This window comes from Rhinopithecus roxellana, chromosome 7, assembly GCF_007565055.1.
Source record: "Rhinopithecus roxellana isolate Shanxi Qingling chromosome 7, ASM756505v1, whole genome shotgun sequence".
In the NCBI taxonomy this organism is placed as follows: Eukaryota; Metazoa; Chordata; class Mammalia; order Primates; family Cercopithecidae; genus Rhinopithecus; species Rhinopithecus roxellana.
The window spans coordinates 63,619,755-63,637,859 of NC_044555.1; the positions used below are offsets into that span (position 1 = coordinate 63,619,755).

Below are 18,105 nucleotides of genomic sequence, written 5' to 3' on the forward strand. Positions count from 1 at the left end.
GTAGGCAGTAAACTTTTAATTGCCAGCTGTAGATTGATATTTTAATATAGTACATTAAATGGCAGAAAGAGAGAGAGAAGAGAGTGTGAAGAAAGATATTTCCAGAAAACAGCAGCGAAACACTGAAATGAACATCATGAGAATGCTTGGAAGTGACAGGCTGCAGTCTGCTCAGCTGAAACCTAAGGCTTCTTCCTTATAAAACATTCTCTGGTTCCCCAACAGGGAATAGAACATGAGCACCCAAGAACAAAAGCCTGGACTTTACTTGAAGTCTTTTACAGATGGCTATTTTGGCCAGTTCTGCCTGTGGTGGAAGGTAGAATCGTTTCTTTTCTGGGTAGCTTCTCTCTTGAAAGCACCCATTTTTCCATTCGGTGCCTTTGAACTGATAGTCACACCGTGGCTGTTGTCAGTTATTATCTTCACTGGGAGATTCAAGCTCTAGTGGGAAAATGAAGGTGCAACTAAGCTGATGGCAATTCTAGTTTTCAAAATGGTCATCTGCAGGCTTTTGGCAATACCTGTTGTGTGAGGCTAAACCCCAGCACACAATGCCTGGTGCTAGCACTTCCTAGGTGTGATGGACATCTATTATGTTCCTCTCAAAAAGAAATAAGACCCTTTCTTTTGGAAAACTGCATTATTCCTCATGACACCTATGTGATTCTAGTAGAGGTGAGTTTATCTTATCCCTTGACTACAGGAGCAATCATATGAACCAATCACATGAACCAATGAGAATCTTGGAAGGATTTTTTCTCTGGTGGTAAATGAGGAAGATGTGAGCCCTGAAGCTGCCAATGACAAAGATTAAGTCTCATACAGAATGCTAATTCGAGAGAATGAAACTATCAAAGAAAAGCGGAGACAAAACAGAGAAAGTTAGAGAGAAAGAGAGATCCCACAATATTTGAGCCCTTGGTTCCAGTATTGCTTGGCCCCACCAGCATACCTCTGCCTAACATAAAATGATAAGCCCATCCTTTCTTCAAAGCTTTTTTGAAACTGGTTTCTGTTATGTGCCATCAAGAGTCCTGACTTAAACAGTAGACCATCAATTTACATTTGAATGAAATAAATGACTAAAACATACAGCATGACATCTGGTTTGGGATAAGAAATCAGTCTCGGCATATCATTTCCAATTCCCTATTTCAAAACAATACTGTAGCTCAGACTTAACACATTAAAATTAAATTAAAACATTAGTGAGCCATTCCATAAATTTAGTAGGACCAGCTTTATTTGCAATAAAATACATTAGATTAGAATAGGGGAAAGTGGTAGATACTCATAATACACCATACATAGTAAAAATGAGCATTGTTTCATGACACTTTTGTTTCAATTATACAGACACACACACAATACACACACACACACACATACATATATATATATTTTTTTATTAACTCTAAAACACTATTTTTACATTTTAATTTCCCTGAACCCAAGATGAGCTCTATAATAAATGGAATGGCATAGTTTAATTGGTATCATTTTTCTTTTTTAGTGATACCTAAAATAATGGTGACTGACGACTGATAGAGTTTTGGATTTGATGACATACTGTGTGCATAGTATAGTGTGTTTTGGATTGTGATATAAAATATATTTATTACTGCAGGTAGGAATCAAAAGACTTTGAAAACAATTGTATTACACAACTTATCTAGAACTCCCAAGTTGATAATCAGAATAATCTTTGCTGTACGTATCTGTTAAGTCATTTATCTACTCTCATATTTACATAATGCCTTAACACTATAGTTTTATACAGGGTTCCCCAAATGGCTTCCTTCTCATTGTGGAAATTTCCTGATCCTCATGGAGAAACCTCAGGCAGCAGAACAGGCAATTGGAGATAATATGTTGCATGGATAGGCATCTGGTGCTATCCAACGAATACCACATTTAGCCCACTGTTCAGCTAAAGAGAGCCCCACAAAGAGGCACAGGGTGGCTTGTAACCCTGCCAAAGTATCAGGGCACTGATGACAGGGGAGTCATGTGGCCTCTCACCTATGGATGGCAGCGTCCCCAAAGTGCATTTATAAATCAGTTGCTCATAATTTGAAATTGGTTTTTCCTTGGAAACAACATTATCAGTGGTGATCAGGTCCCCTAGAGAATCCATAAGAGCTGTTTTAAGCCATAATGTAGTCAAGCTCTAGATGTCCCTGGGGGGATGGCTCAGGGTGCAATAAATGGGGAGGCCATTCTCCTCCCTCTTATGCCTGCTGCCCCCTGCCCTGAAACACAGCATTCAGGTTCATTCTACTTCTTGTACAATCATCCTGCTACTTTTCAGTCTCGAGCTGCTGACCCAGAGTCTAACAAAGAGGCTAATATGGATATGGATATTTATATGTGTGTCCTGTTTTCTGTTAATGACAGTGCTGTGATCCAAGATTTTGAAGCTCAGAAATTCCAGATGCAAATGCAAATTACCATTTTATTTCTTGGCTGCTCTTAAGGATGCTGCAACTTGTCAATACAGGAGCCTGCAGGCATGTTGGCCCCTTCCCAGTCCCTTGCTGGAGAAGGGCCTGCAGTGACAGGCTCCCTTGTCCTTCCCCCAGGACCAAGGAAGGCTGTCTGCAGGGAGGGGACTGGAGGGACTGGTGAAGTCCTCATTTGCAGGGATGAGGCCAGCTCTCAGAAACCATTGGCCAGTGAAAAAGGCAATATGTGCCCTAAAGGGAACTTTGCCAAAAATTGAGTCTTTCTGAGCAATTTTCCAGCATCCTGGTGTACAGATGAAAGTCCAGGGTAAGAAGGAAATAAAAGGTAAATTAAGTGAAGTAGCAACTATTTCTCCAGCCTCTTACCATGCAGGAGCAGCTTTGTACAGCACCATCTTATCTGGTCTTATTGGCCAAGGTAGACACCAGTGAGTCCTAAAACAGTCCTTACAGTCCTAGCTTGTAAGAGAGAAGAAATACCTACTGTTCAGTTAACAGACACTACCTCAGGCACTGCCTTGGGTGATTTACATGAATTATTTAATTCAATCAAGGTACTCACATGAATTCACATGAAACCTATCAAAAGGGGGGGGGGGGGATGTACAAACACACTATTTTGCAGCCCTAACAACAACAGTCAGTAATTGTTTTGTTAGTATGGGTCTTTTAATGTTTTTCCATGTGTAATAGTCAAGTCACATTCAAATTTTACACAGCACAGTCAAACTGGGTATGGGATCTTCATCATCGTTAAGGCTGAATTAGGGAAGTTAGGACAGGGCATTTATAGAGCACGAATGCCAATGCTTCCTAGAAGTTCCCCTCTTCAATGAAATTCTGACCAAGGACTTGTAAATGAAAAATTAAAGCAGACAGCAAATGGGAAACACTCTAGGCAGGTTTTTTCTCTCCTCCCTTGATGAACACACAAAAAAATATTCTCAAATGTTTGCAAATGGCAACTTTTTGTCTTATTGTAAAATCTTGAACAAGTGGTGGGTCAGCCATCTCCACTGAGAATTTTCTAGTTTGTGACTCTGAAGAGGATAGTTTGAGGAGGCACATATGTCCTTAAAACATCAAATTACAGATTGCTCTAGCACAATATCATGAAATACATTTGAAAGTAACTAAAGGTTGAAAATGGAATCAATTTCAAAGTCAAGCAATTAGGATCCTATTTCAGGCAGTATGGTGAGCCATGTAGCCTGGCTGTGCTTACATGAAAATCAATGAAAAAAATCCACTTCTGGCTTGCAAGAAAGTAAGAAATACTGTGAAAGCAGGATCATGATTAGGTACCAGATATTAAGGCTCACCTTTTATTCTGAGGACAACTGCCAAAACTGAGCTTTAATTTCCATGGACTGGTGAGACCTTGGATACAGAAGACAAACTCCAGGGACTATTCAAGATCATCAGTTTTAGAGGAGACTGCCTACATCCCCTCACCCTCACCTCCTACACAAAGCTGATATACCAACAGCCTATACTCTCAGTGTAGAGTGAAATAAATCCATCCCATGTATAGGGACTGCAAAGAAAAGTTCTCATCTTGTACCCTGGCACTGAGTGAAAGAAGGAAAATTCTTCCCCTGAGAATCAATAACCATATTATTATTACTATTATATTATTACTAAAATATCACTAACAATAATTAAAACCACAGTGATACCATTTCCTACCCATTAGTTTGGAAGAACTCTAAAAATACAACAAGATCAAGTGTTAACAAGGATGTTGAGCAATGGAAATACACATTGGTGCTGGAAGTTTAGATTGGTTTAACTTCCTTAGTAAATAATTTGGCATTATTGAACAAAGTCAAAGATATGTATGCATATTATCCAGCAATTCAACTCCTAGGTACTTAGTCTAGAGAAATTCCTGCACATTGTTCAAGGGAGATAGAGAAGAATCTTCCCAACAGCACTGTTTACAAGAACATAAAACTAGCAACAGCCCAAAATGCACATCAAGAGTAGCATGGATAAATGATGGCATATTTACACAATGGGATCTTACAAGGTAACGTGGATGAAAAAACACAACTGCATGTAACAACATGAGCAACTCTTAAGAATCTAATGTCAAGTGAAAAAAAAGCAAGCAAGTTGTATAAGAGTATATTCAGGCCGGGCGCGGTGGCTCAAGCCTGTAATCCCAGCACTTTGGGAGGCCGAGACGGGCGGATCACGAGGTCAGATATCAAGACCATCCTGGCTAACCCGGTGAAACCCCGTCTCTACTAAAAAATACAAAAAAAAAAAAAAAAAAAAAAAAAAATAGCAGGGCAAGGTGGTGGGCGCCTGTAGTCCCAGCTACTCGGGAGGCTGAGGCAGGAGAATGGCATAAACTCGGGAGGCGGAGCTTGCAGTGAGCTGAGATCCGGCCACTGCACTCCAGCCTGGGCGACAGAGCGAGACTCCGTCTCAACAACAACAACAAAAAGAATATATTCAGCACGTGTCCATTTATACACAAGTCAAAAGCATGTAAATGTAAATGATGTTTTTGTTTTGTTTTGTTTTGTTTTTGAGATGGAGTCTTGCTCTGTCACCCAGGCTGGAGTGCAGTGGCACAATCTTGGCTCACTGCAACATACACCTCCTGGGTTCAAGCAATTCTCCTGCCTCAGCCTCCTGAGTAGCTGGGATTACAAGCATGTGCCACCACTCCCAGCTAATTTCTGTATTTTTAGTACAGATGGAGTTTCACCATGTTGACCAGGGTGTTCTTGAACTCCTGACTTCAGGTGATCTGCCTGCCTCGGCCTCCCAAAGTGCTGGGATTACAGGCATTAGCCACCGCACCCAGCCGTAAATAATGTATTTTTAGGGACAAAAGCATATTCAGTAATACTATAAAGAAAATGATAGGAATGATAAATACAAAATTTAGGACATTGGTTACCTCTGAGGAGATAGGGAAAGGAAAAGAATCCAGAGGAAAGAATTGCAAGGACTACAGGGTAACGTTTTTGCACTTTTCTTGGTAAGTTCTTATTAAACTGGCTGGTAAGTAGAGGTGTTTGTGTTTTGTTTTGTTTGTTTACCATATCCATATTATATAAATATTCTTTTGTTCTACTCATTGTTTAATTTAAAATTTTTCAAGCAGAGCAATTAAAATATATTTGATGCTAAGAGCTTGTTAGGTTTGTTTCTCATTTGTTTGCAATGATAAGAACATGTTTATCCGAGAAGTTCTTAAAAATTACCATTTGGGCCTCCAACTAAAAGATATGCTTTGCCAATAAAATTAGAGAGTCTTAGATCTGGAAATACTCTTGGAAGATAATCTGATGCAGGCACCAGCCTCACGTACTGAGAGTGTCCCAGTGAAAACTCAAAAGTTTGGAGACAGCCTTCCCAGCCTACTCCCAAGCTCTTCTCAACATTTCACTTTTAGGAAAGTTGAAATTTCTTCCTTAAAGTCCACCTAAATATCTTTCTTGCTTTAATATTATATGTGGAAAAAAGTCACAGATTAAGAAGAGGGGCTCAAGAGTAAGGAGACCCCAGCTGGCAATTTTACCTGAGCTCAAATTTCCAGATCCAGGGAAACTACATCCCAGGGCCTTAAAGAATATAAAGGGTGGACAGTGAAATTATTCTTCATAATCACTGAAAAATTAAGGGAAACCAAAGAAGTGTAAAGACTGTGGATAGACAGTTTTCAAACCAGTACAAATATGGAGTATGGAAACTGTAGACACGAAAAGTTTCAATTTTATCCTAAGTGTTATTTTAGTACAGATTATTAACAGAAAAAAAAAAAAAAGGAAGAATTTTTTAGAATAGCATTGGAATCAGCATTGGTTCAAAAAGAGCAAATCAGGCCAAAGTAACCTCATTTCTTTGGTTTACGCAAGAGAATGCCTCGCTAGTAAATCCAGTTTACATAAAGGTCCATTTAGAGAAATACTGATTTATGAATTGTATTCACAGAAAGCAATTACTTTTCACTTTTTTGAATATCATCCACAGAAAATGTTTCATTTTGTGACTCAGTACACACATACATTTATATGATCGAAAAATAAGTTGCATGAAACAATCTTTAAGGCATGATGCCCTCTCATATTTGCTATTCTATTACATTTTAGTTTTTAAAAAGTGCTGATCATGGCCACTACAAGAATTTCACAACCCATTAACAGGCAACCTCCTCTCAGGAGATGTGCTGTAGGGCTCTGTGTCATTCTACCAGTGAAGGAAGAATTAAGAGGAATAAATCTGTAGAAAATAACCAAGCTGGAGAGGACAAGATCTTAGCTTTGTTTCTCCCAAAGCAGAGTCTGAAACAAGGACTTGGGTGCTGTTGTTCATTTGGAAGGTGATCCCAGGAAGCACAGTGAGAAAGTAGGGGAAATGAGAAAGGAAAAGGGGAAGAGCCCATAAAGATATACTAATGAGCAGGTTACTTCTGGGGGCAACCTGGATTCATTCCCACTGAGGAGCCTCTGAGGAAACACAACCCAGGGACACAAAAGATCAGGTATTTACCCACAGACTCCTGTCCTTTTTGGCTAAGAGCTGGTGGGGTGTTACGTCTCCTACTCTACCAGAAATTCTTGCTGAGCGAGCTTCCACAGGACTGGAGAAAATCCAAAGGTAAAGCCTCTAAGACATGTGAACATCTAAGGTGAGAAACTGTCAGTATGTTTGAGAACTGTCTACCTCAGCTGCAGATGAATCCAGAGATCGGATGAGGGGAGATGGCACAGGGCATCAACAATGGTGGCTACAGATGGGCAAAACCAACAGATGACGAAATCATAGGCCATAGCTAGTTTGAAACCTACAAGGAAGAATTTAATAGAGATTATAAACGTGAAGTCTTGTATTTCTCTCCCTACACTAAACTGTACACCCAGCAAGCGGGGAGACCTTCCCTGGCAGGTTTGGGAAAGAGCAGCCAGCTAGCTGTCCACATTGTGAGCCAGCAGGTGAAATAGTTTCTTAAAAAAGAGCAACAGTGGCCTGCAAGAGGGCAGAGGCTAAACCAAAGAAGTCTGGCTTATCCTGGACTGAAGCAACCACACTGGAATAACAGACCATTTGGGCCAATTCTTTTTTTTTTTTTCTTTTCTTTTTTTGGACATGTTATAATTGTACATATTTATGGAATACAGAGTGATATTTTGATATGTGCATACAATGCATAATGATTAAATTGGGGTAATTTACATATCTATCACCTCAAATATTTATCACTTGGGGCCACACTTTGAGAAGGACACAGAAATGCCAGAAGATGCTAGAAAGGAAAAACAAAAAATGACCAACAGAGGCTAGCTTTCATAGCAAATAAATAAGTAAACAAATAAATAAAAAGTTTATTGAATGGTGAATAAACTTTAGATTTGTAGCCTGAAGAAAATGAGACTAAAAGGAAATAGAATCCCTGTGTTCTGATTTCTCAATGGCCATCCCATGGATAAAAATGGAGAGAGACTTACTTTGTGCAGTACCAAAGTGAGAAATAAGGACAATGGCTATATGTTACGTAGAGCTGATTTTAGCCTAGTGTGAGGCAGGGTATTCTAAGACTTCAAGACCATCTTGAGATTCCATCAAAGCTTACTGAAGCTGGAAGTGTTCCCATGAGGCCAAAGGATGCTGGCAAGAGGGGTGAGATGAGGGAAGTAGGGTGGGGCTCTATGGCCCTTTCCAAGATTAAGATTCTATGATTCTGTGAAATTGTAGTACCAAATAATGTCTTGCATACAGACTCAGGATCAACTTTTACGCTATGAAAAAACAACCTTTGGGGAGGGAGTGGTGTACAGAAAGGTGGAGGACAGGACAAAATAAGACCCTAAAGTAAGAGAGAGAAATAATAAAAAGACAGAGTGATGAACGCTCACAAAAGATCATTTCTTTATCTCTGGAGAGAAGAGAAGGATCTACGGCTTTCAATCCACTGCCAATTACAAACTTAGGTTTCTGCCTTTTCCCCTGCTGTAAAAGAAAGATGAGGAGGGGGAAGAGAGAAGCCTCAGAGAATACCAATTTCATGTGTCTCAGATTCAATTCAAAGAAAGAAAAGCAGGAGGTTTCACTGCTATCATTTAGAAAATAAGCTCCAGACTATTTATCACACATATTGCTGGAGATTTGGAGCACAAATGTGCAGGGAAATGATGAATCCAGATATGCCCTGGCTTGTTAGGAACACTCACAGTGACTATCAAACAAGCAAGCACCCTGGGGTGGGGGCTAAGATCACTGCATGATCACCGCTATGATTCTGGGCTGTAAGCAAATGCTTCTTTTGAAGTAGGATTCTACAACACTGATGGTACAAACATTAGGCAGGCGCCAGGAAGCAAAAGTATACTGGAGAGCAGAATAAAAGAGTGTTAAGAGGAAAATTAATTTTTAGGCTGGATGAGAAAGGTGACTCGTTGCATAATAAAGGACATTAATAGCATATTAAGTTCTGGGGCCCAAGCAAAACTCAGGGATAATACCATAAGCCGCTTGTAATAAATATTTTATTTTTTAAAAAGTACACAATTCAATGAATTGTTATAAACTGAACACACCCATGTAACAGAACTCAGATCAAGAAACAGAACATGATCAGAAAACTGCCACTATCCTGACTTGTATAGGTTGGTGCAAAAGTAATTGTGGTTTTTTTTCCATTGCCATTGGCAAAAACCACAATTACTTTTGCGACAACCTAATAACATCACAAGTTGGTTTTCTTTCATATAAGGTATTAAAAACATTTGTGAGTGAATTAAAAACTTAGTGTGATATTTCTGAGGTGAGACTCTGAGAACAGCACAGAGTCTTTCTAGAAGACTAGGAGTAAAATAATGAATGGAGTGAGATGCTAAGAATCCTCATCTAGCTCTGCTACTAGCTAGCCATGTGACTTTGGCCAGCCCCATCACCACTCAGGAGCCTTAGTTTCTTCCTGTTTAAACATGCAGTTGGTATATTCTATTAACTACTTTTAAAATTAAGATGCAGGCATTGCATCTGAGGGAAAGACTTGATTTCTAGAGCGTGAGCAGGATACAGATGAGGAGGGAGATTGACAAAATAACAGAGTGGCTGGGAAATAAAAAAGGACAAAAGATCTCAGATACCAGGTTTGGATGCTCTAATTGAAAGCAGAATGGCTTTTAGACTTCAGTCCTGATTTATATTACTGAAGTGTTTTTATGAGTTAATGATGAATTACATGTCAACACTGTTTATTCGAAAGAGAAGACTTCAAAAGATCCTATTAATTTGGAGGATTTGGCTTTCGTTGATGTTTTGAACAGAATGTAGATGTTAACACAAATGTTTTCCAATCCTTAACTTTATTGCAATTAAGCTGAAGTCAATTTCAGATGTCTGCTCAAAATAAGAATGTGTGGCTGGTTCATCTGTGATTAGAAACAGCTTGGATAGAATAGGAAGCTGAGCCAAACACCTGAGCTATGGCCACCTTTCATGTGACTTGTGTGGCTCATGGGTCTGCTGCAGAATGTGAAATCACTTGTCTCTACTGGGAAATAAGCCACATAATTCCTCACAATTCACTCTTTTGTAGATGACTGGATATCATTTCACTTTTTAAGGCTGTTTAATGTTTGATGATACCAATACAAGGGCCAAAATAAAAGCAATTTAGTGAAAAGTTTAACAATAGCCTCATCTGGGTGAAAGATCATCTCTTACTGAATCTCCCTCCACTCCACAATTTCCATTCCTCAGACTACAAGCAGGGTTGCTTGTTCACTTTTCAAATAAGCCATCTAATAAAGCAGAAGAAGGACACTGTCCTAGTCTACCATCCGTTGTTAAAATACCACAGAGAGGTAATTAATAAGGAGGAGAAGTCTATTCAGCCTATTCAGCTCACAGTTCTGGAGGCTGAGAAGCCCCAGAACATGGCACTAGTATCTGGTGAGGCCTTAATGCAGCATAATCTCATGACAGAAGGGCAGAAGAGAGTACATGAGACAGAAGGGGAAAGAGGGGGCAAACTCCTCCTTTTTATCAGGAACCCATCCTTGAGATAACTAACAACCCACTCCTGCTATAATGGCATTAATCCATTCATGAAGGCAGAGCCCTAATGGCCCAATCACCTCTTAAAGGTCCCACCTCTTAATACTGTTATTATAGCAATTAAATCTCAACATGACTTTTGGAGGGGACAAACATTCAAACCACAGTAAACATATAGCATTTGATGCATAATCATTCTGCATTGTTAGGTTTCTTTCATTATTAACATATTTATTGATATTAGCTCATATTAAAAAGGCTTTCAAAAATGAGCTAATGTCAATAAATATGTTTTTGGATGGGACTAGATTTACTTAAAGGAACAAACGTAACATATTTGTTCCTGGTACAAATATATCATCCCTCTGAACTTTCACAGTGACTCTATAAGACTATTACTCCCCACTTTTTAGATTATGATTTTTTCTTCTCTCATCTTAGTAGATATACCTTTAGAAAACAAAGTGTTTTCCAATGATAAACAATCCAATCCTTTCTCTAAATTGTAATGACTATAAAACCTCACCCAAGAGACTCTTCACCATCTGCAACGAAGTCAAAAGTTATTTATCCAGGTCTAACAATATACTAGCCATCATAGTGAGGAAAAAGTAGAAAATAAAGAAAAGAAGAAACAAAAGGAGAAAGAAGGAAGGGAGGAAGAAAATTACCTATTTTACTACCATGAAAAGGATAATGTAATGTCAAAAAAAAAAAGGTCACAATATTCCAATTCTGGGTAAGACATAGTAATCGTACTTCACCCTATCTTTCCTACTGAATGCAGCTGAAAAACCTAAACAAAGTGCATGTGAACAGCTATTTGATGACTCTGAAAAAGTAAACATTAGCAGGCAGACTAAGAATTTGGGGTAACACTGAATTGGTGTTACTTTGGTATCCCAGGACTAGACTAAAATCAGCCCAAACACAGAAGTAGGACACTGGGTACAGAGAGAGTTCCAGGAGAAGCCCTCTATCTCTGTCTCTAAGAGTGGAAAAGAAGACCTGTAATACTTTAGAGAGAATGAAGAAAATTCCCTGGTTTTCTTTTAATGCTTCAGAGAGAATGAAGAAAATTCCCTGGTTTTCTTTTATGTTCATTTTCTCCATTATCTCATGACCCAGCCCCCATATAATCCTGTGGTGACAGTGGGCAGGAGTGACAGCAGTGGCAACTATAGCATTTGCATAGCAAACTCTAGATACCTAAAACTCTGGGAATTAGGAATTTTTCTCTCTAGAAAAGATGTGGTCTTAAGAGGGTAGGAAGATGCCCTATGACTTTTTGTCTTTCTTAGTCTTCCCCTTGCTCAATAAACTTTTTTTTCAATCTTCTTTTTAATCTTGGTTTTTTCAGGAAGCTGTGGGACAATATCAAAATGTTTAACATTTCAGTCACTAGAGTTCAAAAAGGAGACGAGAGAGAGTACAGTGGGATAAAACAGTTCTCAGAGGGGAATTTATAGCATCAGATGCTTATATCAGAAAAAGGAAAAGGCCTCAAAACAATACCTTAAGCTTCCACTTTAAGAAACTAAAGAACAGCTTTTCTAACTTGGACCCGGCAGAATGGCTCCCGCAAAGAAGGGTGGCGAGAAGAAAAAGGGCCGTTCTGCCATCAACGAGGTGGTGACCCGAGAATACACCATCAACATTCACAAGCGCATCCATGGAGTGGGCTTCAAGAAGCGTGCCCCTCGGGCACTCAAAGAGATTCGGAAATTTGCCATGAAGGAGATGGGAACTCCAGATGTGCGCATTGATACCAGGCTCAACAAAGCTGTCTGGGCCAAAGGAATAAGGAATGTCCCATACCGAATCCGTGTGCGGCTGTCCAGAAAACGTAATGAGGATGAAGATTCACCAAATAAGCTCTACACTTTGGTTACCTATGTACCTGTTACCACTTTCAAAAATCTACAGACAGTCAATGTGGATGAGAACTAATTGCTGATCATCAAATACATCAAATAAAGTTATAAAATTGAAAAAAAAAAAAAAAAGAAACTAAAGAACAAAACAAACCCAAAGCATGAAGCAGGACATAATAAAAATAATAAAGGCAAAAGCAGAAATTAATGAAACAACACAATAGAAACAAATCAATCAAACCAAAAGCTGTTTTTTTGAAAATATTCATATTGTTGACAAAACTCAAGCAAGATTGACAAAGAAAATAAACAAATTACCAATATTAGGAATGAAACAGAGGGTATCACGGCAGACACTATATATATAAATCTACACATAACTTTGACAGCTTAGATGAAATGAACCAATTCTTCAAAAAGCACAAACAATCAAAACTCACTCAAGATGAATAGATAATCTTCCTGAAAATAAATCTCCAGGCACAGTGATTTCACTGGTGAATTCTATCAAATATTTTTAAAAGAATTCTACAGAATGTCTTCCACAAAATTGAAGTGGAGAACACATGTCCCAACTCATTTTACAAGGCTAGCATTACTCTGATGCCAAAACCAGACAACGACTTTACATGAAAATAAAGCTACAGGACAATATTATTCATGAACACAGATGTAAAAATCCCCAATAAAGTATTACCAAATAAAACACAACACTACATAAAAAGAATAATATGCTAACACCAAATGGTACATATCCTGACAATGGAAGCCTAGCTTTATATTCAAAAATCAATTAATCAATGCAACCCACGACATTAACAAACTAAAGAAAATCCAGATGATCATATCAATTAATACAGAAAAGGAATTTAACAAAATGTAACATCCATTTGTGATTTAAAAAAAAAAAAAAACTTATAGCAATCTAGGAAGAGAAGAGAATGTCTTCAACCTGATGAAAGGGATCTACAGAAAGCCCACAATTAACATTATACTTCATGGTGAAAGACTGAAATGCTTTCCGCCTAAGATTGGGAACAACACAACACCCAGTCTCACTACCCTATTCAGCACTATACAGGTAGTCCTAGCCAGTGTAGTAAGACAAGAAAGAAAGAAAAGATACAAAGATTGGAAAGGAAGAAATAAACCTGTCCCTGGCCAGACCCGGTAGCTCACGCCTGTAATTCCAGCACTTTGGGAAGCTGAGGCGAGTGGATCCCCTGAGGTGAGAAGTTCAAGACCAGCCTGGCCAATGTGGTGAAACCACGTCTCTACTAAAAATACAGAAATTAGCCAGGTGTGGTGGTGTGCGCCTGCTGTTCCAGCTACTCAGGAGGCTGAGGTGGGAGAATCACTGGAACCCAGGAGGCGGAGGTGGCAGTGTGCTGAGATTTTGCCACTGCACTCCAGCCTGGGCAACAGAAGGAGAAGGAGAAGGAAAAGGAGAAGGAGAAGGGAAAAAAGAGAGAGAGAGAGAAAGAAAGAAGGAAGGAAAGAAGGAAAGAAAGAAGGAAGGAAAGAAGGAAGGAAAGGAGGAAGGAAAGAAAGAAGGAAAAGAAGGAAAGGAAGGAAAGAAAGAAAGGAAAAGAAAATAAACCTGTCCCTATTCACAGATGACATGATCGTCTATGTAGAAAATCTCAAAGAATCAACAGAACAACAATTGAGGGTAGCAATATCACAAGATACAAAGTCAAACCACAGAAATCAATTACATTTCTATATACTTGCAATTAACTATTAGAGAGTAAAATTTAAAAAATAAAAATATTTCCAGTAGTCCCAGAAAATGAAATACTTACAAATCTAATAAAACAGGTATGGAATCTATATACTGAAAACTAAAAAATGTTTGTGAAAGAAATCATCTAAGACCTAAATAAATGGAGAGATGTACAGTGTTCATGGATTGAAAGATTCAAATATTAAAGATATCAATTTTCCCCCAAAGTGATCAGTAGATGTGACATAATTGCCATCAGAATACTAGCAAGGTTTTGCAGATATAAATAAGCTGCTCCTAAAATTTATATGAAATTTATAGCCAAAACAATTTTGGAAAAGAAGAATAAAGTTAGAGGAATCACACTACCCAATGTTAAGACATATTACAAAACTACAGTAATCAAGACAGTCTTGGTATTAGTGAAGAAATAAGCACATAAACCAATGGATCAGAATAAAGAACCCAGAAACAGATCTGCACAAAAATTTCCAATTAATTTTTGAAAAGGGTACGAAAGCAATTCAGTACAGTTTATTACATGGCAAGCACACCTCAAGTATAAAGTTTGTTTTAAAAACCCCGTGGGTTCTTCTCACAATTTTTTCTTATTCCAGAAATTTCAGGAATGTTGAATGCATGAAGAGGGGCCTTTGGGATTCACAAAAGTGGGAAATTATTTGGCACATTGCAGCTGTTCATCCAAGCTTTTTTTTCTCCCTAAATTTAGAAACTAGATGAAAACTGTTCTGTTACTTACTTCTCATGTAATCAGTATCCTTATTAAGCACTCAGCATTGAATTTAACGTTAGGTCCTGAGAAAAAACAATGTATGATAATATGTAGTAATACATTTCAAACTTTACCATTGCTTACAAATGAATTCAAAGAAAAAATCAAAGTCAAAGTACATTTCTTGCATATCCATAGTACCAAGGAAGACTAAAAGCCCCTTGTTATAGGCGCAAATGATGCAAGTTCCTTGAAATGAAAGGACACCAGGACACTTGAGGGCAGAACAAGTAGGCAGTGGGAGATTTTTTTAGGGAGGCCTAAAAACCAGCCTGGCTTGGAAAAGCATGGTAGGAGACACCCACGTCCAGTCGAGCTTACAGTAAATGATCTGCCTCAAATTGCCAGTGGCCAGTGGTTACTTAACGGCCATGGCTAGCAATTTGTGGGTGTCTGTCACATAAAGTCCAGTGAGAGAGACAGAGAAAATGGCTAGTCAGCCCTCTCCAAGGAGCAGAAATGTGTGCAAGTTGTTTTGTGGGAGGTATAACCATACCTTACATTTGCACTGTATATTACAAATCACTTCCCTAAAAGAGCAAGTGGCTTTGTTCACAGTTGGCAGACGAAAGCAGAAGTTAAGTTGCGTGAGTTTAATCCAAATAGCAGGTGGATAATAATATTGAATATCTTTGGTTTAAGTATCTGTTCAAATATTTTGCCTGTTTTAAAAATTAGGTGGCTTGTTTTCTTGTGATTGAGTGTAGAGAGTTCTTTATATATTTATTTTTACTCTCTTAGTGGGGTCTTTGGAAGAGAAGTTTTTAATTTGAATAAAGTAAAATGTATCAGTTACACCTTTTAGAGACCATGCTTTTGGTGTCATATTCAAGAAATCTTTGCCTAACTCAAGTTCACAAAGATTTTCTCCCATGTTGTCATCAAGAAGTTTCATATTTATAGGCTTTATATTTAGGTCTATGTTCTATTTTGAGTTCATTTTTGTTTAATAAAGTCTTTGCCTTTGATAGAAGGAAGAGAGAGAAGTCTGAGATAGTCGGGGAGGGAGGTAGTGCTACTATCAATAAGCACTGGAAAATGAGCCTTTGATATTCCCAGGGATGCTGATTTACTCACTTCTGTGAACTTTCAGTGAATCTGTATATGCCACATTCTGTAGCTAAACAGCCTAATACACTTGGCTAGCAACCTGGGGTCCGGCATTTAATCAGAAGGCACCCAGCAAACATCCTGGAAAACTAAACTCCCATCTCCTATATGCCCTCACAAACCAGCTCTGTAGTGGATTGCCTGCGTAGTGGCCACTGACAATTCCTCCCACCCCGCACATGCATATAAGAGGTAGACTCCATCCACTACCACTACCATCCCAAATATGGGCCTGCCTTGTGATTTTCTTTGACGAATAGAATGTAACAGAAGTGATGCTGTGACAGTTCTGGATCTATGCCTTAAGTGTCCTGGTAGCTTTGGCTTTTGTCCACTGGGAGGCCAGCTGCATGTAATGACAGTTTCCTGATGGAGAGTAAGGCAACATGGGGAGATGGAAAAGAGCTAAACTATGCAGACTGCACAGAGGCAGAGAGAGGGACCAGCCATCCCAGCGATTTCAGTCATCCCAGATGAAGTGTCAGACACAGACACATGAGTGGAACTCTCCTGGATCCTCTAGACTCAGATGAGTCACCCCAGACAACATCATGTGAATCAGAGATGAGCCGTCCCCCAAAGTCCTGCCCAAACTGCAGCATCATGAGTAAATACATAGTTGTCACTTATTTAAACCACTAAGTTTTGGAGTGGTTTCTTATGCATCAAAAGATAAGTGAAACAACCTCCAAGTGTCCATCATAGAAGCCTTCTTTACAGTTCATTCAGTGACCTAGGGAGCTCTATTCAGCAGGAGTCAATTCAGCAGTACAAAGAACTCTGGACCAAAAACCAAAATCCTGGATTAAGTTCCAGCCTAGCCATTGTCTGAGTTCCCCCAAAAGCATACTCTAAGACAAAGTACAAGTAGTTCATTTGGGAAGCAATCCCAGGAGGCATAGTGATGGACTAGAGCAGAGACAGAGAAGGGAAGAAAGACAATAAGGGTACTGCTCACTGGGCAACTGCTGTGAGTCACTGTTGTGGGCAATTGGGGCTCCATCCTACAGGGGACTCTTCCTCCCTCTCTGGCATCCAGACACTGCCTTTATATAACTTCTTTCCCCATTGAGGCTACTCTGAAATGTTCATTTTAACTTTATTTCATCCAGAAATAAACAGCAGTAGAATGGCTGCCTGGTGAGAGAATGATCCCTGCCAGACATGAGCTGCCAGAGACAGCCTTGCTTTCTGCAGCTGTTTCATCAGAGACAATACTAGACAATATTCCATCCTCTTATTCAAACTCTTCTGTGCAGACCCCAAAAGGAAGACCCCAGGGAGAGTCCATGGCACCCATAATCCCCAGGCACTCTGCCTTTAATTAGCCAAGACAATTAAAACAGCATGTGGCTTGTGAAATATCAATTGTGGTCCCACTTTAGAGAGCCAACAAAAATAAACTTAAAAGAAAGGCTTTATAAATGAAGGCATTACTCTGGTCCAAGGGAAAAATAATATTTTTCCAATTTAGTCTCCTTCTATTGTTTAATACTATGAAGGGCCAAAGTGTGTCCCTGCCCATTGCCCAGAGATGGGAGAGAGGAGAAACAGAAAAAAGACAAGCACCTAAATCTGAGGAGGTCAGCCCAAAGCAGGGGACCTCAATAAATGCCAAGTCCTGTTCTCACCAAGGGGCATTTGCAAAGCTCTGTAGCCTGACTGTCCCCAGTCAACACAGACAGACAAAAAGAGGGCTAGCCTTTAAAGTAAAACCAGACAGTGGAACAATAGCAATTTGTGATGTGGCATGTGGTCCTTCAAATGCTTAACTCTCCTCTATAGAGATCAAATGGGACACAGAGAAAATCCAAGAAAGAAAAGGAGGATGCAGTAAGACTTTCAGCAGAAGACTCCAGACCAAGACACTGGCAGAGGCCACATGGCCTCAGAGAGCTATGAGCATGGGAGGGAGACACTGAGCTGGAGAAGAGCTCTCTCTTGCATCAAGTTCACATTTGAGGGTTATCAAATTGCCTCTGTTCCCTGGCAAAGGAGATGATTCCATTCCTTTACAATTTGGTTCAGAAGGCAAAAACAAATCAAGAACCCATCCATCCACATCAGCTCTTGAGGCTTCACCTCCATTTAAAGACAGAGTAAAGTTCT

General features: G+C 39.2%; 2 protein-coding genes across 3 annotated transcripts in view; one reads left to right on the top strand and one right to left on the bottom strand.

Annotated features, from left to right (window-relative positions):
• SRPX (sushi repeat containing protein X-linked) overlaps positions 1 to 18,105 on the bottom strand; it is a 73,438-nt gene that overhangs the window by 42,108 nt on the left and 13,225 nt on the right. The window lies entirely within an intron of this gene.
• On the top strand, positions 12,047 to 12,483 carry LOC115898680 (60S ribosomal protein L31). The gene has a single exon (XM_030934018.1). It carries the CDS (start codon positions 12,066 to 12,068, stop codon positions 12,441 to 12,443), a length of 378 nt encoding a protein of 125 aa, XP_030789878.1. The 5' UTR covers positions 12,047 to 12,065; the 3' UTR covers positions 12,444 to 12,483.

What these genes read in the sequence shown, in the direction of transcription:
- LOC115898680 (XM_030934018.1), top strand. Translation starts at nt 12,066, where the DNA reads ATGGCTCCCGCAAAGAAGGGTGGCGAGAAGAAAAAGGGCCGTTCTGCC.